Below are 14690 nucleotides of genomic sequence, written 5' to 3'. Positions count from 1 at the left end.
TCTGGGGGACTGAGGGGGTTGGGGGTCTCAGCCCTGCCAGGGCTTTCCCTTTCTGCTGCTTCTCCATCCTTGAATATTTTTGTTGGAGAGGCGAGCTGACCTTGCTGGCTCCCTGCTGCACCTCAGACTGAGGGATGTAAGAGAAGAAGAGGCTTTGGGATGAACCTTGAGGATTTTAGGGCTGGGAGCACCTTCCCTGCCAGATGCTCTGTGTGTCAGCAGGACTGGGGGTGTGGCTGCACAAGGATTTTGGGGTGCAGCGTCAGGAAATGGAGCTCCATCAGTTGGGTTTTTTGCAGACAGAGCCTTGCAGGGCTGTATTTTGCCATATTTGTCACCAAATGGAGGGTCTGCAGGGGGAAATGCTGCTGCAGAGGTGTCACCACCCCTTCCCAGAGCCTCCTGGTGACTCTGGCTGCCTGTCCCTGCCTCCTGGGGGGACATTTACTGCCAGCTGAGGGGCCTAGGGGGGTTTGTACCCCAAATCTGCCCCTTCTCTTTCTTTGAGCCATGCAGACCCCCTGGATGGCTTTATTGATCATTTGTCAAATGCACTGGAGCAAACAAGGCACCATTATTAGCACAACTATTATTATGTATTAAAATGTATAAACCCATTTGTAAAAGCTCTTTCATCCCTTAGGTTAAGTTCTACTTATCAAACAGGTTAAATTCCACTTATCCAATAGGTTAAATTCTTCTTATCAAATAAGTTATCTCACCAGCTCCCATCATCATCGACTCTTAATTTTTTGGCACCCTGTCCTGGGTTGCAGTGTAGGATGTACACAAATCTTCATGAACTGTTGAAACCAGGTGGGCTAGTGTTTTCCCAAGCCCCCTGCCTCTTCTGCTAATGACCTTTGGGCTCTTCTGCTCATGGCCCATCAATGCCTTGCCCAGGACTCACAGGGAACTCCCTCCAGGAGCTCTCTCTGTTTAATGGGCCATCAAGGAGCCACTGCACGACTCCTCATCCCATTGGGAGATGCTCCCAATGCCCAGGGGGAGGAGCCAAACATTCCCACCTGGAGAGAATCTGGGATTTGGGACAGGACAAACAGCCCTGACCCACTGGATTCCCAGAGGAGCAGAGCTCCCAGACCTTTCTGTGGGATCACTGCTTCAGGAAGAGCCCCTCACCTGGACTGCTCCCACCACCCTGCTCAGGCTGTGTTCTGACTCTGTCAGTGCTCCTTTGTGTTATTGCATTGATTTTATTTTATTTTACCTTTTTACCTTTTTCCTTATTAAATTATATCTCTGACTTGGAGCCTCTCATTCATTTTGCTTTCAAACCACAACACACCCCTCCCTTGAGTTGTTGTGTCTCTTAGGGATGGATTCTGAGCGCCAACTGTATAAATTCCTTCTCCTGCCCTCCTCCTGGGGGCTTTAGCTGGCTCTGTTATTAGGAGGATTTGGAGAGAATTATACTAAGGATGAGGTGAGATATCTCAGAAGAGGCCCTTTCTCTGGGACCTCTGTCCCAGGCGTTTATTCTTCGAATTTCCAGGGGGGAAAGAGGTAGAACAAAGGAAGGAGAGACAATTTACAGCCTCCCAGCTCAGAGGAGAGATAGCTAGACCACAACCGATGAAGTCAAAGAAAGAAGTAAGAGTCACTCTAAGTGGTAAGGGACTCCAGAGGGTCAGGAGGAAGAGACCATTTCCCTAAAAAATTACAACAGATAATGAGTGATCAGATAAATTCATACAACACTCCCTCCAAACTCAGGCCGTGTGCTGACCAGGGGAGATCAGCACACACTGCTGGTTTCTTGGCTTGTTTCCTCATCCTGCTGGACTCTGTGGATGAAGTGAAATGCAGTTTTTGGCCCCCTGGGCTGTGTTTTTGGGGGAACACACCCAGTTTTGGTGGTGCTTCTGGCTCATGTGCAGCGCAGCTCTGTAAGGCAAAGCCAGACCCTGGTGAAGTCACTGGGGCTCTGTGCTGTTCTCGTGGTCTGTGGATCAGAATGAGGAGTTTTGGGAACAATTGCAGGAGCCTGCAGCTCTTTGAGTTGCCTTTTATCCACCAGTAACAGGGAATTTGTGTGTTGGTGGATGTGCCACTGCACGGGATGGAGAGAGGCAGAAACCTCTCATGTGGGATTCTTTTCTAAAAGGAAAAAAAAAAGTGTCTGTGTTGGAAACCATCCCCTCATTGCTTTGGGATTCTTTTTTTTTAAACACTCACAAAGCTTTTCTGTGTTGGAAACCATCCCCTCACATCAGGAGAGGTCTGAGGGCACAGCTGGGGCCTCTTCACCCCAGAGCTGATCCCTCCCAGGCCCTTCTGGGGCACCCTGTGTCCTGCGGCAGGGGAGCAGAGCCTGGGCTGGAGGAGTTCCTCAGCGGGAGCTTCATCCCAGAGCTTCAATCCGTGCCCGGAGCCCTGCCAGGGGAGACCAGGAATGATGGAATATCGATGGAATATCGATGGAATATCGGCTGGGGAGCTGCTGGCAGGAGCAGCACGGGCAGGAGAGGGCTGGGAGCGCTGGATGGGGATGGGGATGGGGAGGGGGATGGGATGGGGATGGGATGGGGATGGGGATGGGATGGGGATGGGGATGGGATGGGATGGGGATGGGATGAGGATGGGGATGGGATGGGGATGGGATGGGATGGGATGGGATGGGATGGGATGGGATGGGGAGGGGGATGGGGATGGGATGGGATGGGGATGGGATGGGGATGGGGATGGGATGGGGATGGGATGGGATGGGATGGGATGGGGAGGGGGATGGGGATGGGATGGGATGGGATGGGGATGGGATGGGGATGGGGATGGGATGGGGATGGGGATGGGGTTGGGGATGGGATGGGGATGGGATGGGGATGGGATGGGGATGGGGATGGGGATGGGATGGGGATGGGGATGGGGATGGGATGGGGATGGGATGGGGATGGGGATGGGATGGGATGGGGATGGGATGGGGATGGGATGGGGATGGGATGGGGATGGGGATGGGGATGGGGATGGGATGGGGATGGGATGGGATGGGGAGGGGGATGGGATGGGATGGGGATGGGGATGGGATGGGGATGGGGATGGGGATGGGGATGGGATGGGGATGGGGATGGGGATGGGATGGGGATGGGATGGGGATGGGGATGGGGATGGGATGGGGAGGAGGCACAGGAGGTGATTCCAGCCGGGCAGCGGGGCGGGAGGTGAGGGAGAGGAGATGCTCGGGAGCAGCCGGGCTCGGTGTGCCAGGACGGAGCTCCGGCACCACCCGCAGGGCACAGGCTGGGGCAGGGCTGTCCCCCGCCCCGGGCACATCCCAACGCCCGCAAATCCCCCGGGAGGCGCCGCTCCAGCGGGAATCCCTCCCGGGGAAGCCCGGCGGGGATGTCCCAGCCTCCCTGCCCGGCCCCATCCCCCGCGGGGCCGGCAGAGCCCCCCAAAAGCCGCGGGGAGGGAAGGAAGGACGAGCCCGTCGTGCTGCGCCTCCCCCGCCAGCCCGGCCTCGGAGCGGTGCCGCCCCCGGCCCTCCCCCGGCTCTCCCAGCGCCCCGGCCCGGCCGCGCCTCCTCCGGGGAGCCCCTGAGCGCAACAGTTGCCCCCAAACCTCGGTCACCGCCTCCTCCTGAGCCCGCGGGACCCCCGGGGGACTCCCCGGCCCCGGAGGCTGCGCGGAGGAGCCGCTTCGCCGCTCGCAGCTTTGCCCGGAGCTTTGCCCGGATCCGCCGGGCGGTTCTGCCTCTCCCGGCCATGGAGGGGAGCGGAGGGGCCGAGCCGCGGCTCCTCCCGGCCGCCTGCAGCCGCTCCATCCTCCGCCCTCGGCAGCGGAGCCGCCCCGGCGCCGGGCACAGACAGCCCCGCTGAGCCCAGCCCGGCCCCGGCCCGCGCCCCGCCGCCCGCCCGGGCATCCTCGGAGCCTCCCGGGCATCCCCGCCCTGTGTGCGCCCCCAAACCCCTCTGTCCTTCCCCTAAACCCCCTCTGTGCATACCCCAGAACCCTCTTTCCCTCCTCCAAACCCCCTCTTTGCATCCCTAAAACCCCTTTGTGCATCCCCGAAACCCTCTGTCCTTCCCCCAAACCCCCTCTGTGCATCCCCAAACCCCTTTGTGCATCCCCAAACCCCCTCTGTGCACCCCAAACCCCCTTTCTGCATCCCCTATACCCCTTTTTGCATCCCAAACCCCCTCTGTCTCTCCCCTAAACCCCTCTGTGCACCCTTAACCCCCTCTGTCCCCCGTGTCCCCCGTGTCCCCGTGTCCCCTGTCCCCGTGTCCCCGTGTCCCCTGCATGCCGCCCCCGGGCTGCGGGCCATGGGCACCAAGCAGACCAAGGGCTGCCAGCCGGGCGGGGCCGGGGAGAGCCCCCCGGGCCAGCACCGCAAGAAGGCGGCGAGCAGAGAAAGGGGCGATTTCCTGGCCTCGCTGGTGGCCAAGTCCGGGGAGAAGCTGGGCAAGGGCGGCGGCCCCGGGCTGCCCCCGTACCACCGCAGGATCTGCATGATCCAGGACATGCTGCTGCTGCTCCGGCAGGGCCGGCAGGAGGAGGCCACCGAGCTGCTCAGGAACCTGCGCCAGGTGAGCACGGGCGGGTTTCCCGACAGGGGGAAAATAAACACTTTGGGAGCGGCTTTGGATGAGCAGTCTCGGCTCCTCGTGGTGTAATTTTGGGGAAGTGGCTGAGGAGCTGCAGGGTGTCACAGAGGGGGAAATACCCCCAGGAGCTGCAGGGTGTCACAGAAATACCCCCAGGAGCTGCAGGGTGTCACAGAGGGGGAATACCCCCAGGGACCAGCGAGGAAAAGCTGCCTTGGTGCATTTTTTTTTTTTTTTTCCCCTCCTTCCCTTCCTCGCCGGCGCCGGTGGCTCTGGGATTTGCAGCCTGCTCCAAGTGCTTCCCAAACTCAACTTTCCCAAAAGTTTTGGTGTTTCGAGCAGCTCCGTGAAAGCAGCGCCGAGGCAGTTGGAGCCTGGCGGCTTTTGAGAAATCAGCTCTTTTCTTGCTGGCTCAGAAACACCCAGAGCTGGCAGCCTTGCTTTTTTATCTTTTTTTTTTTTTTTTTTTTTTTTTTTTTTCTTTTTTCTTCTTTTTTTTTTCTTCTTTTTTTTTCTTTTTTTTTTCTTTTTTTTTTAAATTTTTTTAATTTTTAAATTTTTTTCTTTTTTTTTTTTAACTCACAGTCGCCTGGTGGAGTTTTTTTTTGGTTGTTTTTATTTTTGTGTGTGTGTGTGTGTTTTTTGTTTGTTTTTTATTTGTTTGTGTTTTGTTTTATTTTTGTTTTGTTGGTTTTTTTGGGTGTTTTTTTTTGTTTTGTTTTGTTTTTTTTTTTTTTTTTTTTTCTGGTGTTGAAACGAGACGCTCTGGCGGAGTGAGGAATTAATTGTTAGGGAGCCCGAGACCTTTCGCCTTGAAAAATCTCTTTGAGCTGGGCATTAAGCTTGGGAAGCAACAGGACGGAAAGCTGCTGTGAGCAAACAGAAAAGCAAATTAGCATTTAATCTTTCCTGCTGATAGGTGCTGATAAAAACACCCAAGCGCTGGGCGTTTTCAAGGCTCTGGGGCGCTCAGGGCTTGGAGGAACAGCGAGTTTTCCATGCAAACCTACAGCAGATCCATCTCCCAGCTCGGCTTTCCCCCTGGGCTGCTCGGTGTAACCAGTTCTGCCACCCGGGGAAAGGCTGCTCAGATCTCTGCTGGCCACCGTGAGCGGCTTTCCTGCCCTGTGTTCTGTCCATGGGACTGGTTTTCTTTTGGGGTTTTGTGTTTGGGCTTTGCTGCTAGCATTTTTATTTTTTTTTTCTTTTTTTTTTTCTTTTTTTCTTTTTTTCTTTTTTTCTTTTTTTCTTTTTTTCTATTGGCATTTCTCACCCCACACACCCACAATCCCATTTTCTGGTCCAGGTCACTTTTCAGTGAGTCTTGTTTGGGGCATGTCCCCATTTAGCCCATTTCCATTTACCCCTCAGCCCTGCAGGTTTGGGATTATCTTTAGAGGAGCCCAGCTGAGAAATAGGAATTGTTTCATATGATTTGTGGATTTTTTTAAGGAAAATTCTCCATTTTCTGGTCCAGGTCACTTTTCAGCGAGTCTTGTTTGGGGCCTGTCCCCATTCAGCCCATTCAGCCCATTTACCCCTCAGCCCTACAGATTTATGATTATCTTTGGAGCAGCCCAACTGATAAATAGGAATTGTTTTATATAAATTGTGGTTTTTTTAGGGAAAACTCAATTTTCTGGTCCAGGTCACTTTTCAGCAAGTGTTGTTTGGGGCCTGTTCCCATTCAGCCCATTTCCATTTACCCCTCAGCCCTGCAGGTTTGGGATGATCTTTAGGATTATCTCAGCCCAGCTGAGAAATCGGAGCTGTTTAATGTGATTTTTGCGGATTTTTTATGGAAAACTCTCCCCACTTTCAGCTTTGGGATGAAAAAAGCTGGGGGTTTCACTTTTCCTGAGGTGAAAGTGCTGCCTCTGTGGGAGTGGGGGACAGAATTCCTTGGGACAGTGACCTCTCCATTTGGGATCTGTGTGCCTGTGGGGGTTGAGCTGGGCACCAGATCAGAGCCCAAAATGTTGCACCCTCTCAGCCACGCCAAATCTTTATCGTCCTCGCAGCCCATTGGAGCTGGCAGAAGGGCAGGTGCTAATTTTAGAGGGTGTTTATCTCAAACACCTCCCCAAAAAATAAATCTTGGGGCCTGTGAAGTGCCAGCAATCACTCTCAGGGTTCTCTCCCTGGCTCTGGGCTGGTTTTTCTCAGCCATGCTCAGGAGCTGGGATGTGTCACTGTGGGTGCCCCAGTGACAAACCTGAGCACGGGGGAGTCCTCTCATCTCATCTCATCTCCTCATTTCTTTGGGAAGAAAAAGCTAAAAATTGATTTTAAAGCTGCTGGGGGAAGGCAAGGAACCTGTTACAGTCAGGTGCATCTCTGTGAGTGTCTCTGAAGAGCTCGCTCTGATAAAATATATCTTAGAGTGTCAAAATAGAGCACACTTTGTCCTAGATACTATAATAGACTCCAGGCAGGTTTTTAATGAGGTGATATTAATCCTTGCCTCCAGGGAGGGAGTGTGGGATGCCCCACTGAACAAATCTGGGCTTTTCCAGCTGCTGCATTTTGGGAGGGGATGTTTCAGATGGCTCCAAGGGTTGTTCCCACTCCAGCAGGAACCTTCCAGAGCTGAGCTCTTGGGGTGTCTGAGCCTGAAAGTGAGGATTTGGGGAGAAGGATGAGCTTCCCTCTGCGGAAAGAGGGTGGATGGATGAGCCTGGTAGGGACTTTTCCCTGAGCAGTTTTTAGGGTGTCCCCCCACAGAGGGACTGTGGCTGCTCCATTGTGTGATGCTGCTGCTGTAAAACTGGGCGTTTTCCAGCAAAATTGGGGTTTTCCCAGCAAACCCAGTGCCCCAGTGCCCAGCTCTCAGCAGAGATTTTTTTAAATCCCAGGCACTTGGGTCAGGGGACCCTTTCCACTGACTCCAGCCAGCTTTGGAGGCAGCCCAGGGTGCTGGTGAGGGGTGGGTGACATCCCTGCCTTTGGAGAGGCTCCATGATTTTTTTGGACATATCCAGAGCTGAAAAAAATCTTTATTTTTCAGGTCTCTGTGCCATAACACCCTGCCCTGCCCACCCACTGCAAGACAAGGTTTGGGGGGGGCTTTCTTTTGCTCCCACAAAAGGTGTGTGTGTTAATCAGGACAGGTTAATCTGCAATCCTGTATTTTAAACCTTCTGGAGCGGGTCCTGCCCTTCCAGCCCCACCACTGGCACCAATGTCCACTGTGGCCTCTGCCATTCCACGCATTTATTTAGTATTTATCCATCCTTCTCCCTCCCCTGAGGTGGGAGCCATGCTGTTCTCCTCCCAGGCTCCTGTAAGGATTTCATTTGTGTTTCTGGGAATGCCTGGAGGTTGCAAACAACTATGAAATACTGAGATACAAAGTGATTTTTTAAAAAAAATATAAAAAGCCTGAGGAGCAGACAGACTTTGCTTCCTCAGAGAGGTCAGCAGTGGTCTCTGGTGTGGAGGCAATTTGATCCCCCTGCCTGCCCCCAAAATAACCCTCCTGCTCTTCCTGCTGCCAGCAGCCATTCCAGAGGGTTTGTGCTCCTCTGGCACAGCCAGGCTGAGCTAACATCGACAAAACACTCATTTCTTTTCCCTTCTTTCTGCTCTGGAGCCCAAACCCTGCAAATCCCCCAAATCCCAACCAGAGCCTGCTGCTCCCCTTGGCCGAGCTGTTTTCCCTCAGGTGCTGCAGGGAGGATCCTTTTGGCAATAAATGCAGTGGACAGACACTGAAATAAGGAACATTTTGGTTCAGGCTGGAGTTGGGGGTTGCTGGCCTTCCATGGGAGTAATTCCTGCACGGAATAACTTGGGATTGATCTGCCATGAAGTGGCTTCCTGGGTTCACCTGGCAGCACCTTCTGTGCTTTGGAACGAGGAGCAGCTGCAGGGAGAGGCTAAAAAATGAAATTATTCAGCATTTGGGACGTGGGAATCCACTCTCAGACCTTTAGGTGGGAGAATTCCAGCTCCACTATTCCCACTATCACCAGGATAGGTTTTAACGTTCCAGCTTTTAATGTGTTTTAAAGGTTTTAATGTGGCACTTTTTATTTTCACTCTTTTTTTTTTTTTTTTTTTTTTTTTTTTTTTTTTTTTTTTTTTTGTCTTTTCTCCCCCATCCTCTCGAGTTTCAGTGGTTAGGGCAGCCAAGCCCTGTCAGTATATTAAATTCTGGGAGTGTCCCTCCTGCTCGGGGAGAGGATTTGTAAAACAAAGCGTGTTTTCCTCCTCCCCGGCTGCCAAAAGGGATCGCTTTTCCCAGGCGAAATGGGGAAGCGCTTCCCAAGCACAATTACGTCGCACTCAAGGAATTTGCCATTGGGGTTATGGGCTCGACCTGGAGCTCTCTCTGCTGCTCTGGGGCTGGTGGGAGAGGGGAGGAGGAGGAGGAAGAGTCCAGTCAATCTGAGCATCATCTGCACGGGGCAGGTGAGCGGTTCACCAGGAATTGGATGGGGGGGGGAAAGGGGGATAAAGAAAGCAAAGTGCAGCAATAAATTCCGGGGCGCTGAGCGTGGCCAGGAGCCAAATGCCAAGGTCCAAGGTGTGGCACCACCTGCGAGGTGGATTTTCTGCCGTGCCAGCCTGGGATGGGCAGGGGAGGGGGGTCAGGGCCCCAAAAGGGCAAAAACACCACCAGAAATCCCACTGGCAGGAAAGGGCTGGGAGCAAAGGTGCTCGTTGTTACCTTTAGGACAGCCTAGATGAGAAATAGGAATTGTTTCATATGATTTGCGGGTTTTTTTTATGGAAAACTCTCCATTTTCTGGTCCAGGTCACTTTTCAGTGTGTGTTATTTGGGTCATGTCCCCATTCAGCCCATTTCCATTTACCCCTCTGCCCTACAGGTTTGGGATGATCTTTAGAGCAACCCAGCTGAGAAATCAGAGCTGTTTAATGTGATTTGTGGGGAGTTTTTTGTGGAAAACTCTCCACACTTTCAGCTTTGGGATAAAAAAGTTGGGGTTTTCACTTTTCCTGAGGTGAAAGTGCTGCCTCTGTGGGAGTGGGGGACAGAATTCCTTGGGACAGTGACCTCTCCATTTGGGATTTGTGTGCCTGTGGGGGTTGAGCTGGGCCCAAATATTTCTCCCTCTCAGCCACCAAACCCTGTGGCAGGCCTGTCCTGGGATCCCTGGGGTCCATCCCACAAATATTCTGTGCCCCTGCCCCATCCCAGGCTGAGCCCTGGATTTTTCCAGAGGTTTTTTTCTCCAGCCAGATGTTGTGGAGGACAAGACATGACCTGAGCAGCCTGGGAATTGTGTGGCATGGGGATGTTTTATTAATTAATGATGAATATCTCCATTGTAAGAGGGACTTGACCGGTGGGGATAGTAAAACACACAAAAAAAAAAAAAAAAAAAAACAAAAAAAAAACCAAAAAACAAAACAAAACAAAACAAAACAAAAAATACAACCAACTGATGGAGGCAGCTCACTTGGGGCTCCTGTGACTTCACTGAGACACAGGAGCAGAGAAAAAAAATTAAAAATACTTGGTTGGACTCTGTGCTTGCCCCTGGCCCTGTGCCACAGGGCAGCATTCCCATGGGATGGAAATTCCCAGGAGTGCTGGAGGAGCTCAGCACTGCTGTGTTTCCCCCGCAGGTGAAAACCTGCTCCCTTCTCCTGCTCAGCTGAGCCGGCCTGGGCTCTCTGGGCTCCTCCCAGCCTGTGAGTGCCAGCAGAGGACAGGGGTGAGGAATTTGGCAGGGCTGGGGTCGGTTTTGCTCAGGTGGGAGCTGCTGGGGCTGAGGGGGGGCCCTGCAGCTCCGGGCAGGGCAGGGTGGAAGTTGGGTAACCCTGCCCTGAGCAGGGTGGCTTTGGGATGAACACTCATTTCCTCTGCCTCGGGCTGCTGATGAAACCCCACCGGTGCTCCCCACAGTCCTTCTTAACCCTTAGGCTGCTGGAGGCAGTGACAGCGAATAATTCTGCCAGTGCTGGGGTGTTTCCTGCCCTGAAAAGGGTCTCTCTGATATTCCCTCCCAAACCCTGCCCTGCTGTAAGATGCTCCTCACAGGCATCTTTGCCTCTTTCCCATCCTTCTGCTCTTTTCCCACTCCCTGTGGGATTTGCAGGTGGATGTGTCCTATCAGACACAGGATGGGATTTCATCATTTAATGAACCCCCTGCAAGGTGGGGGAGCTGCTCCTCCTCCTCCTGGGGGAAATGTGATTTTGGGGAGAGGTGGGATGTGGGATAAAGTGGGGGCTGGGTTAGGTTAGGCTGGGCTGGGTTAGGCTGGGTTAGGTTAAGTTGGGCTGGGCTGGGTTGGGTTAGGCTGGGTTAGGCTGGGTTAGGTTAAGCTGGGCTGGGTTAGGTTAAGATGGGCTGGGTTGGGTTGGGTTAGGCTGGGTTAGGTTAAGCTGGGCTGGGCTGGGTTGGGTTGGGTTAGGCCGGGTTAGGCTGGGTTAGGTTAAAATGGGCTGGGTTAGGTTAGGCTAGGCTGAGTTAGGCTGAGCTCTGTGCTGTGGGCACCTGGAGCAGAGGATCAGGCCCTGTCTGTGCCCTCAGTGCAGACAGAAATCTCAGAGCTGGCAGAAGTTAATTGTTCTTGTTCCACCTCAGCCTCTGCTCAGCACTTTCTCTGTTTATGTAATAGCAGGAATGTGTCTTTTTTTCCCCCCCAGGCTCTGCTGTTTTCACACCTGATGTGAAATGCAGCAGCTGGGGGCTGCAGACAGCCTGGCAGGCACCTTTTTTTCCCCTTTTTTTAATCTTGTTTCAGGCTGTGAGGATGTCTCCTCTCTGCCAGCGTGGGTGTGAGGGCTGAGCCCTCCCTGCACATCCCAGGGCTCTGCAATGGGGGGTGATGCACCTGAAAAATGGAGCTTCAGCATTTGATGTGTTGGGGGATTTATGGCTGTGGCCTTCCTTTAGCTGAGGGAGGTGTTTATACATTAATATTCATTCCATTCTCCTACAAGCGATGTGAATTTTTTTTCTTTTTTTTGTATTCAACATCTTCAGGTCCTGGCCAAATGCCTAATAAGATTTAATGCCTGATTCCATTTCTCTTTCTGTATGTCTCAGCCTCCTTCTCTTTCAAATTTTGGAGAAAAGATCACTGCATGGTAAATTTAATCCTGCCTGTAAAAGGAAAAGCAAATTGTCCTTTCCATTCCTCTCCAGGCCGAAGGTTTTAGCTCCAATTACTCCTGGCTCTGACCTCGCTGCTTGGAGAGCAGGAGCTGCTTGGAGCTTTCCAGCCTTCTCAGATCTTTTCAAGACTCTTTATCTTTCACACTTCGTGTCTTTCAAAGTCAGAGGCGCTTCCTTTGTGCTCTGAGCTCTGGAGAGAGCCCGGGCAGGCAGCAGAGCTGCCTTGTCCTCCTGCCTTTGGGTATCTCAGTGCAGCTCTCACCCCTCAGGGCCTCCTCATACCACAATAACCTCCCCAAAGTCCATGGCTGTGCTGCTCTGCAGAGCAGGACTGAGGTTTGCTATTGGTGGGGGAGATTTCTTTATTTCTTTACGAGATGTTTCTGTGTTTTCTGGCTGTTCCAAAATCCTCCTTGGCCCGTGGAGGTTTTTCCTCGAGGTCTGCTCCTCCCCAGCCCTGGGATCCTGTTGCTGATTTCAGCCCCTGCATGTCCCCTTTGCCTGTGGGATTGGTTTCTGAGCAGCTTTCCAGCCCAGCTCCTGCTGCCCATTCCCCTGAGCGCTCAGGGATTGCATTTAAGGAGATTTCAGCCAGGCACTGCCCAGCAGCAATATTAATTCCACTTCTAACAGCACTTGTGTTGAAATGAAGGTTGGTTAATTAAAGGAGAGGCTGACCAGGCAACATGGAGCATGTGGGTTTTTTGGAGGATGGGGATTTGTGTGCTGGGTTTTGCAGCTCCTTGCTTTCTGCTTAGCCACAGAAAGTGAGGAGATGGGTGTCAGGGACAGGACCTGCAGCCCTGTGGGAGGTGCAGCTCTGTTCTCTGCCCTCCAGCATGCAAAACACACCGAGGTGAGTGAGCTCTGTCTGTCCCTCCCACCCCAAGGACAAGCTGGGAAAACACGATACTAAAACCTCCTCGAATGGTTCCTGTGCCTTCATCTCCCTGTGCAGAGATTCCCTGCTGGAAGATCACAGGGCTTTGAGCCAAACTGGGAGCCCCAGTCCCATGGCTGGGAAATTCCCAGAGCTGCCTCTTCCCCTGTCCCAGGGGGATGCTGAGACTGAGCCCACTCTGGGGCTGGGAGCAGATAATTCCTGCCTTGTTCTGCAGGGCTGTTCCCTCACCCCCCACGCTCCCCAAGGGCAGGATCTTGGCACAGCCCTGCAATCCCAGCAGGGGAAAGCAAAGGCTGCTGAGGAAGGAGAGCAGGCTGTGGTGGGAAATGGTTCTTTTGGCTGGGGATGTGCTGAGGGTTTTTCCTGGGATGCCTCTGTCCCTGTTCCCACAGAGCTCCTGCTGGGGCTGCTTTAGGATTTGGGGCATCCCCACCTCCAGTGGGAGTTGGAGTACAGGGGGTGAGGGGGTTTGGACCTCAATAAAAGAACCCAAATTCCCTGCACAGGGATGAGTGGAAGCTGCTGCAGCCTCTGCCCCAGGTTTGGTTGGTGTTGAACAAACCCCAGCTCCTGGTTCAGCCTGAGCTCCCCAAAATCAGGGCAGGGAAGCCCAAATCTCTGCAGAAACAGGACTCAAACCTCTCCAAACAGCCCCAAAGCCTTGGTCCATCCCAGAATCCCTCTCCTTATTCCCATTTATCCCTTGATTTGGATACAGTCCTACCCTCTCCAGAAAGGATTTTGGGGGAAAAAAAATCTTGCTCACAAATGTCTCTGTGGGTTTCCTGGGCTTGCAGAGAAACAATTTGTGGATGAGAGTGTGAATGATCCACACCCACGATTTACATCCAGCCAAAATCATGCAGGATTGGATTAAATCTTGATTTAAGCAGCTGGAGGTTTTGTTTTTTTTTTTTTTTTTTTGTTTTTTTTTTTTTTTTTTTTTTTTTTTTTTTTTTTTTTTTTTTTTTTTTTTTTTTTTTTTTTTTTTTTTTTTTTGTTGTGGTGAGGATTTTTTTTTTTTTTTTGGGGGGGGGGGGTCATTCTATAAGAAAGAGGATGTTTTCCTGTTTGGTTGTAAAAAGTTGCTTCTGCTCGGTGTAATTGGATACTTCCTTTTCTGAGGAGGGAGCCTGGTGTGTCTGGGGACATTTATTTAGGCAGCTGTGTGGCCTGGGTGAGGAATTTTGTGTGTTTTTATTCTGGTGGGAAATGGTGAATTTGGGGTTCACAGGATTGATTGACTGATTGATCGTTTTGTATTTCTGACTCGAGTTACAGGGAAACAAAAGCAAGTTTAAAGAGCAGAAAAGTGGGGTTTAATTTTTTTTTTTTTTGTCAGTTAATAAACTGAAAATATGTGCTGGATAAGAAAGCAGACAAAGTAAATGTCTTGAAATAGATCTTGCATTTAAAACTGGTGGATTCATTAAGTGGAATATTAATTTGGCATCATGAATTTCACTTCTGGTCACCATAATTACAGATCTTGGTCTCTCAGGGTGAAGTTTTACTTGCAGGTTGGAAAATGTGCATTTCTGCTTTGTCCTCCTGATTTTTTTCACTGACTTGCTGAAATTCAGTGTTAAACTGGACAAAGTGAATGAAAGTCCTTGAAACTGGAACAGAGCCTTCAGATCATGGAGTGAAACATTTGAATTTACTGAAATTCAGATGTTTTCTTTGTCCTTGTGAGAGAACCAGACTCTCCCCAAAGCTGTGCTTGCACTTCACTCTTTTCTGGTTGTTTTTATCACTGACTTCCCTAAAATCATTGGCAGCCACATCCTGCCTACCTGGGCTAACAGTTGTTGTTTAAAATTAAATAAAATTTTCAATTTTAAAATTCAAGTCTGGCCAGAGGTCGGCGTCACCTTAAATTGCTTGTTTGAAATCTGGGTGGTTCTAAAGCAAATGTATTTAATGTTTAAAGCTGTTTTATAGAGCAGCATGAATTGAATTTTAATGTCACAGTCATTAATTCTTCCTCAGCAAGTTTGGGCATTTCCTGGTGACTTTGATGAGCCCAAATCCTCCTTTACTTTTGGGTTTCTCTGGGGAGACTGAGCCAGCTGGGAGGATCCCACCTCCAGTTTGGAGGTGGATCCTTCAAGGAGCATCCAAATTC

At 51.5% G+C, this 14690-nt stretch overlaps 1 protein-coding gene and 1 long non-coding RNA gene across 2 annotated transcripts in view; both read left to right on the top strand.

Annotated features, from left to right (window-relative positions):
• Positions 1-4283: 4283 nt before the first annotated feature.
• LRRC75A (leucine rich repeat containing 75A) overlaps positions 4284-14690 on the top strand; it is a gene marked incomplete at its 5' end in the record, with an annotated part of 62398 nt that continues 51991 nt past the window's right edge. Inside the window, one exon of the mRNA XM_083875157.1 lies at positions 4284-4547. Coding sequence (XP_083731283.1) covers positions 4284-4547 — 264 coding nt within the window. The remainder of the gene's footprint in view (positions 4548-14690) is intronic.
• On the top strand, positions 8440-13590 carry LOC310917142. The gene is made up of 2 exons (XR_014591399.1): positions 8440-8652; positions 13453-13590. It is a non-coding gene; the product is annotated as an uncharacterized lncRNA (long non-coding RNA).

The sequence above is a fragment of the Zosterops lateralis genome, assembly GCF_965231275.1.
Source record: "Zosterops lateralis genome assembly, chromosome: 19".
Classification (NCBI taxonomy): Eukaryota; Metazoa; Chordata; class Aves; order Passeriformes; family Zosteropidae; genus Zosterops; species Zosterops lateralis.
This window is presented reverse-complemented; position numbering and strand designations above follow the sequence as displayed.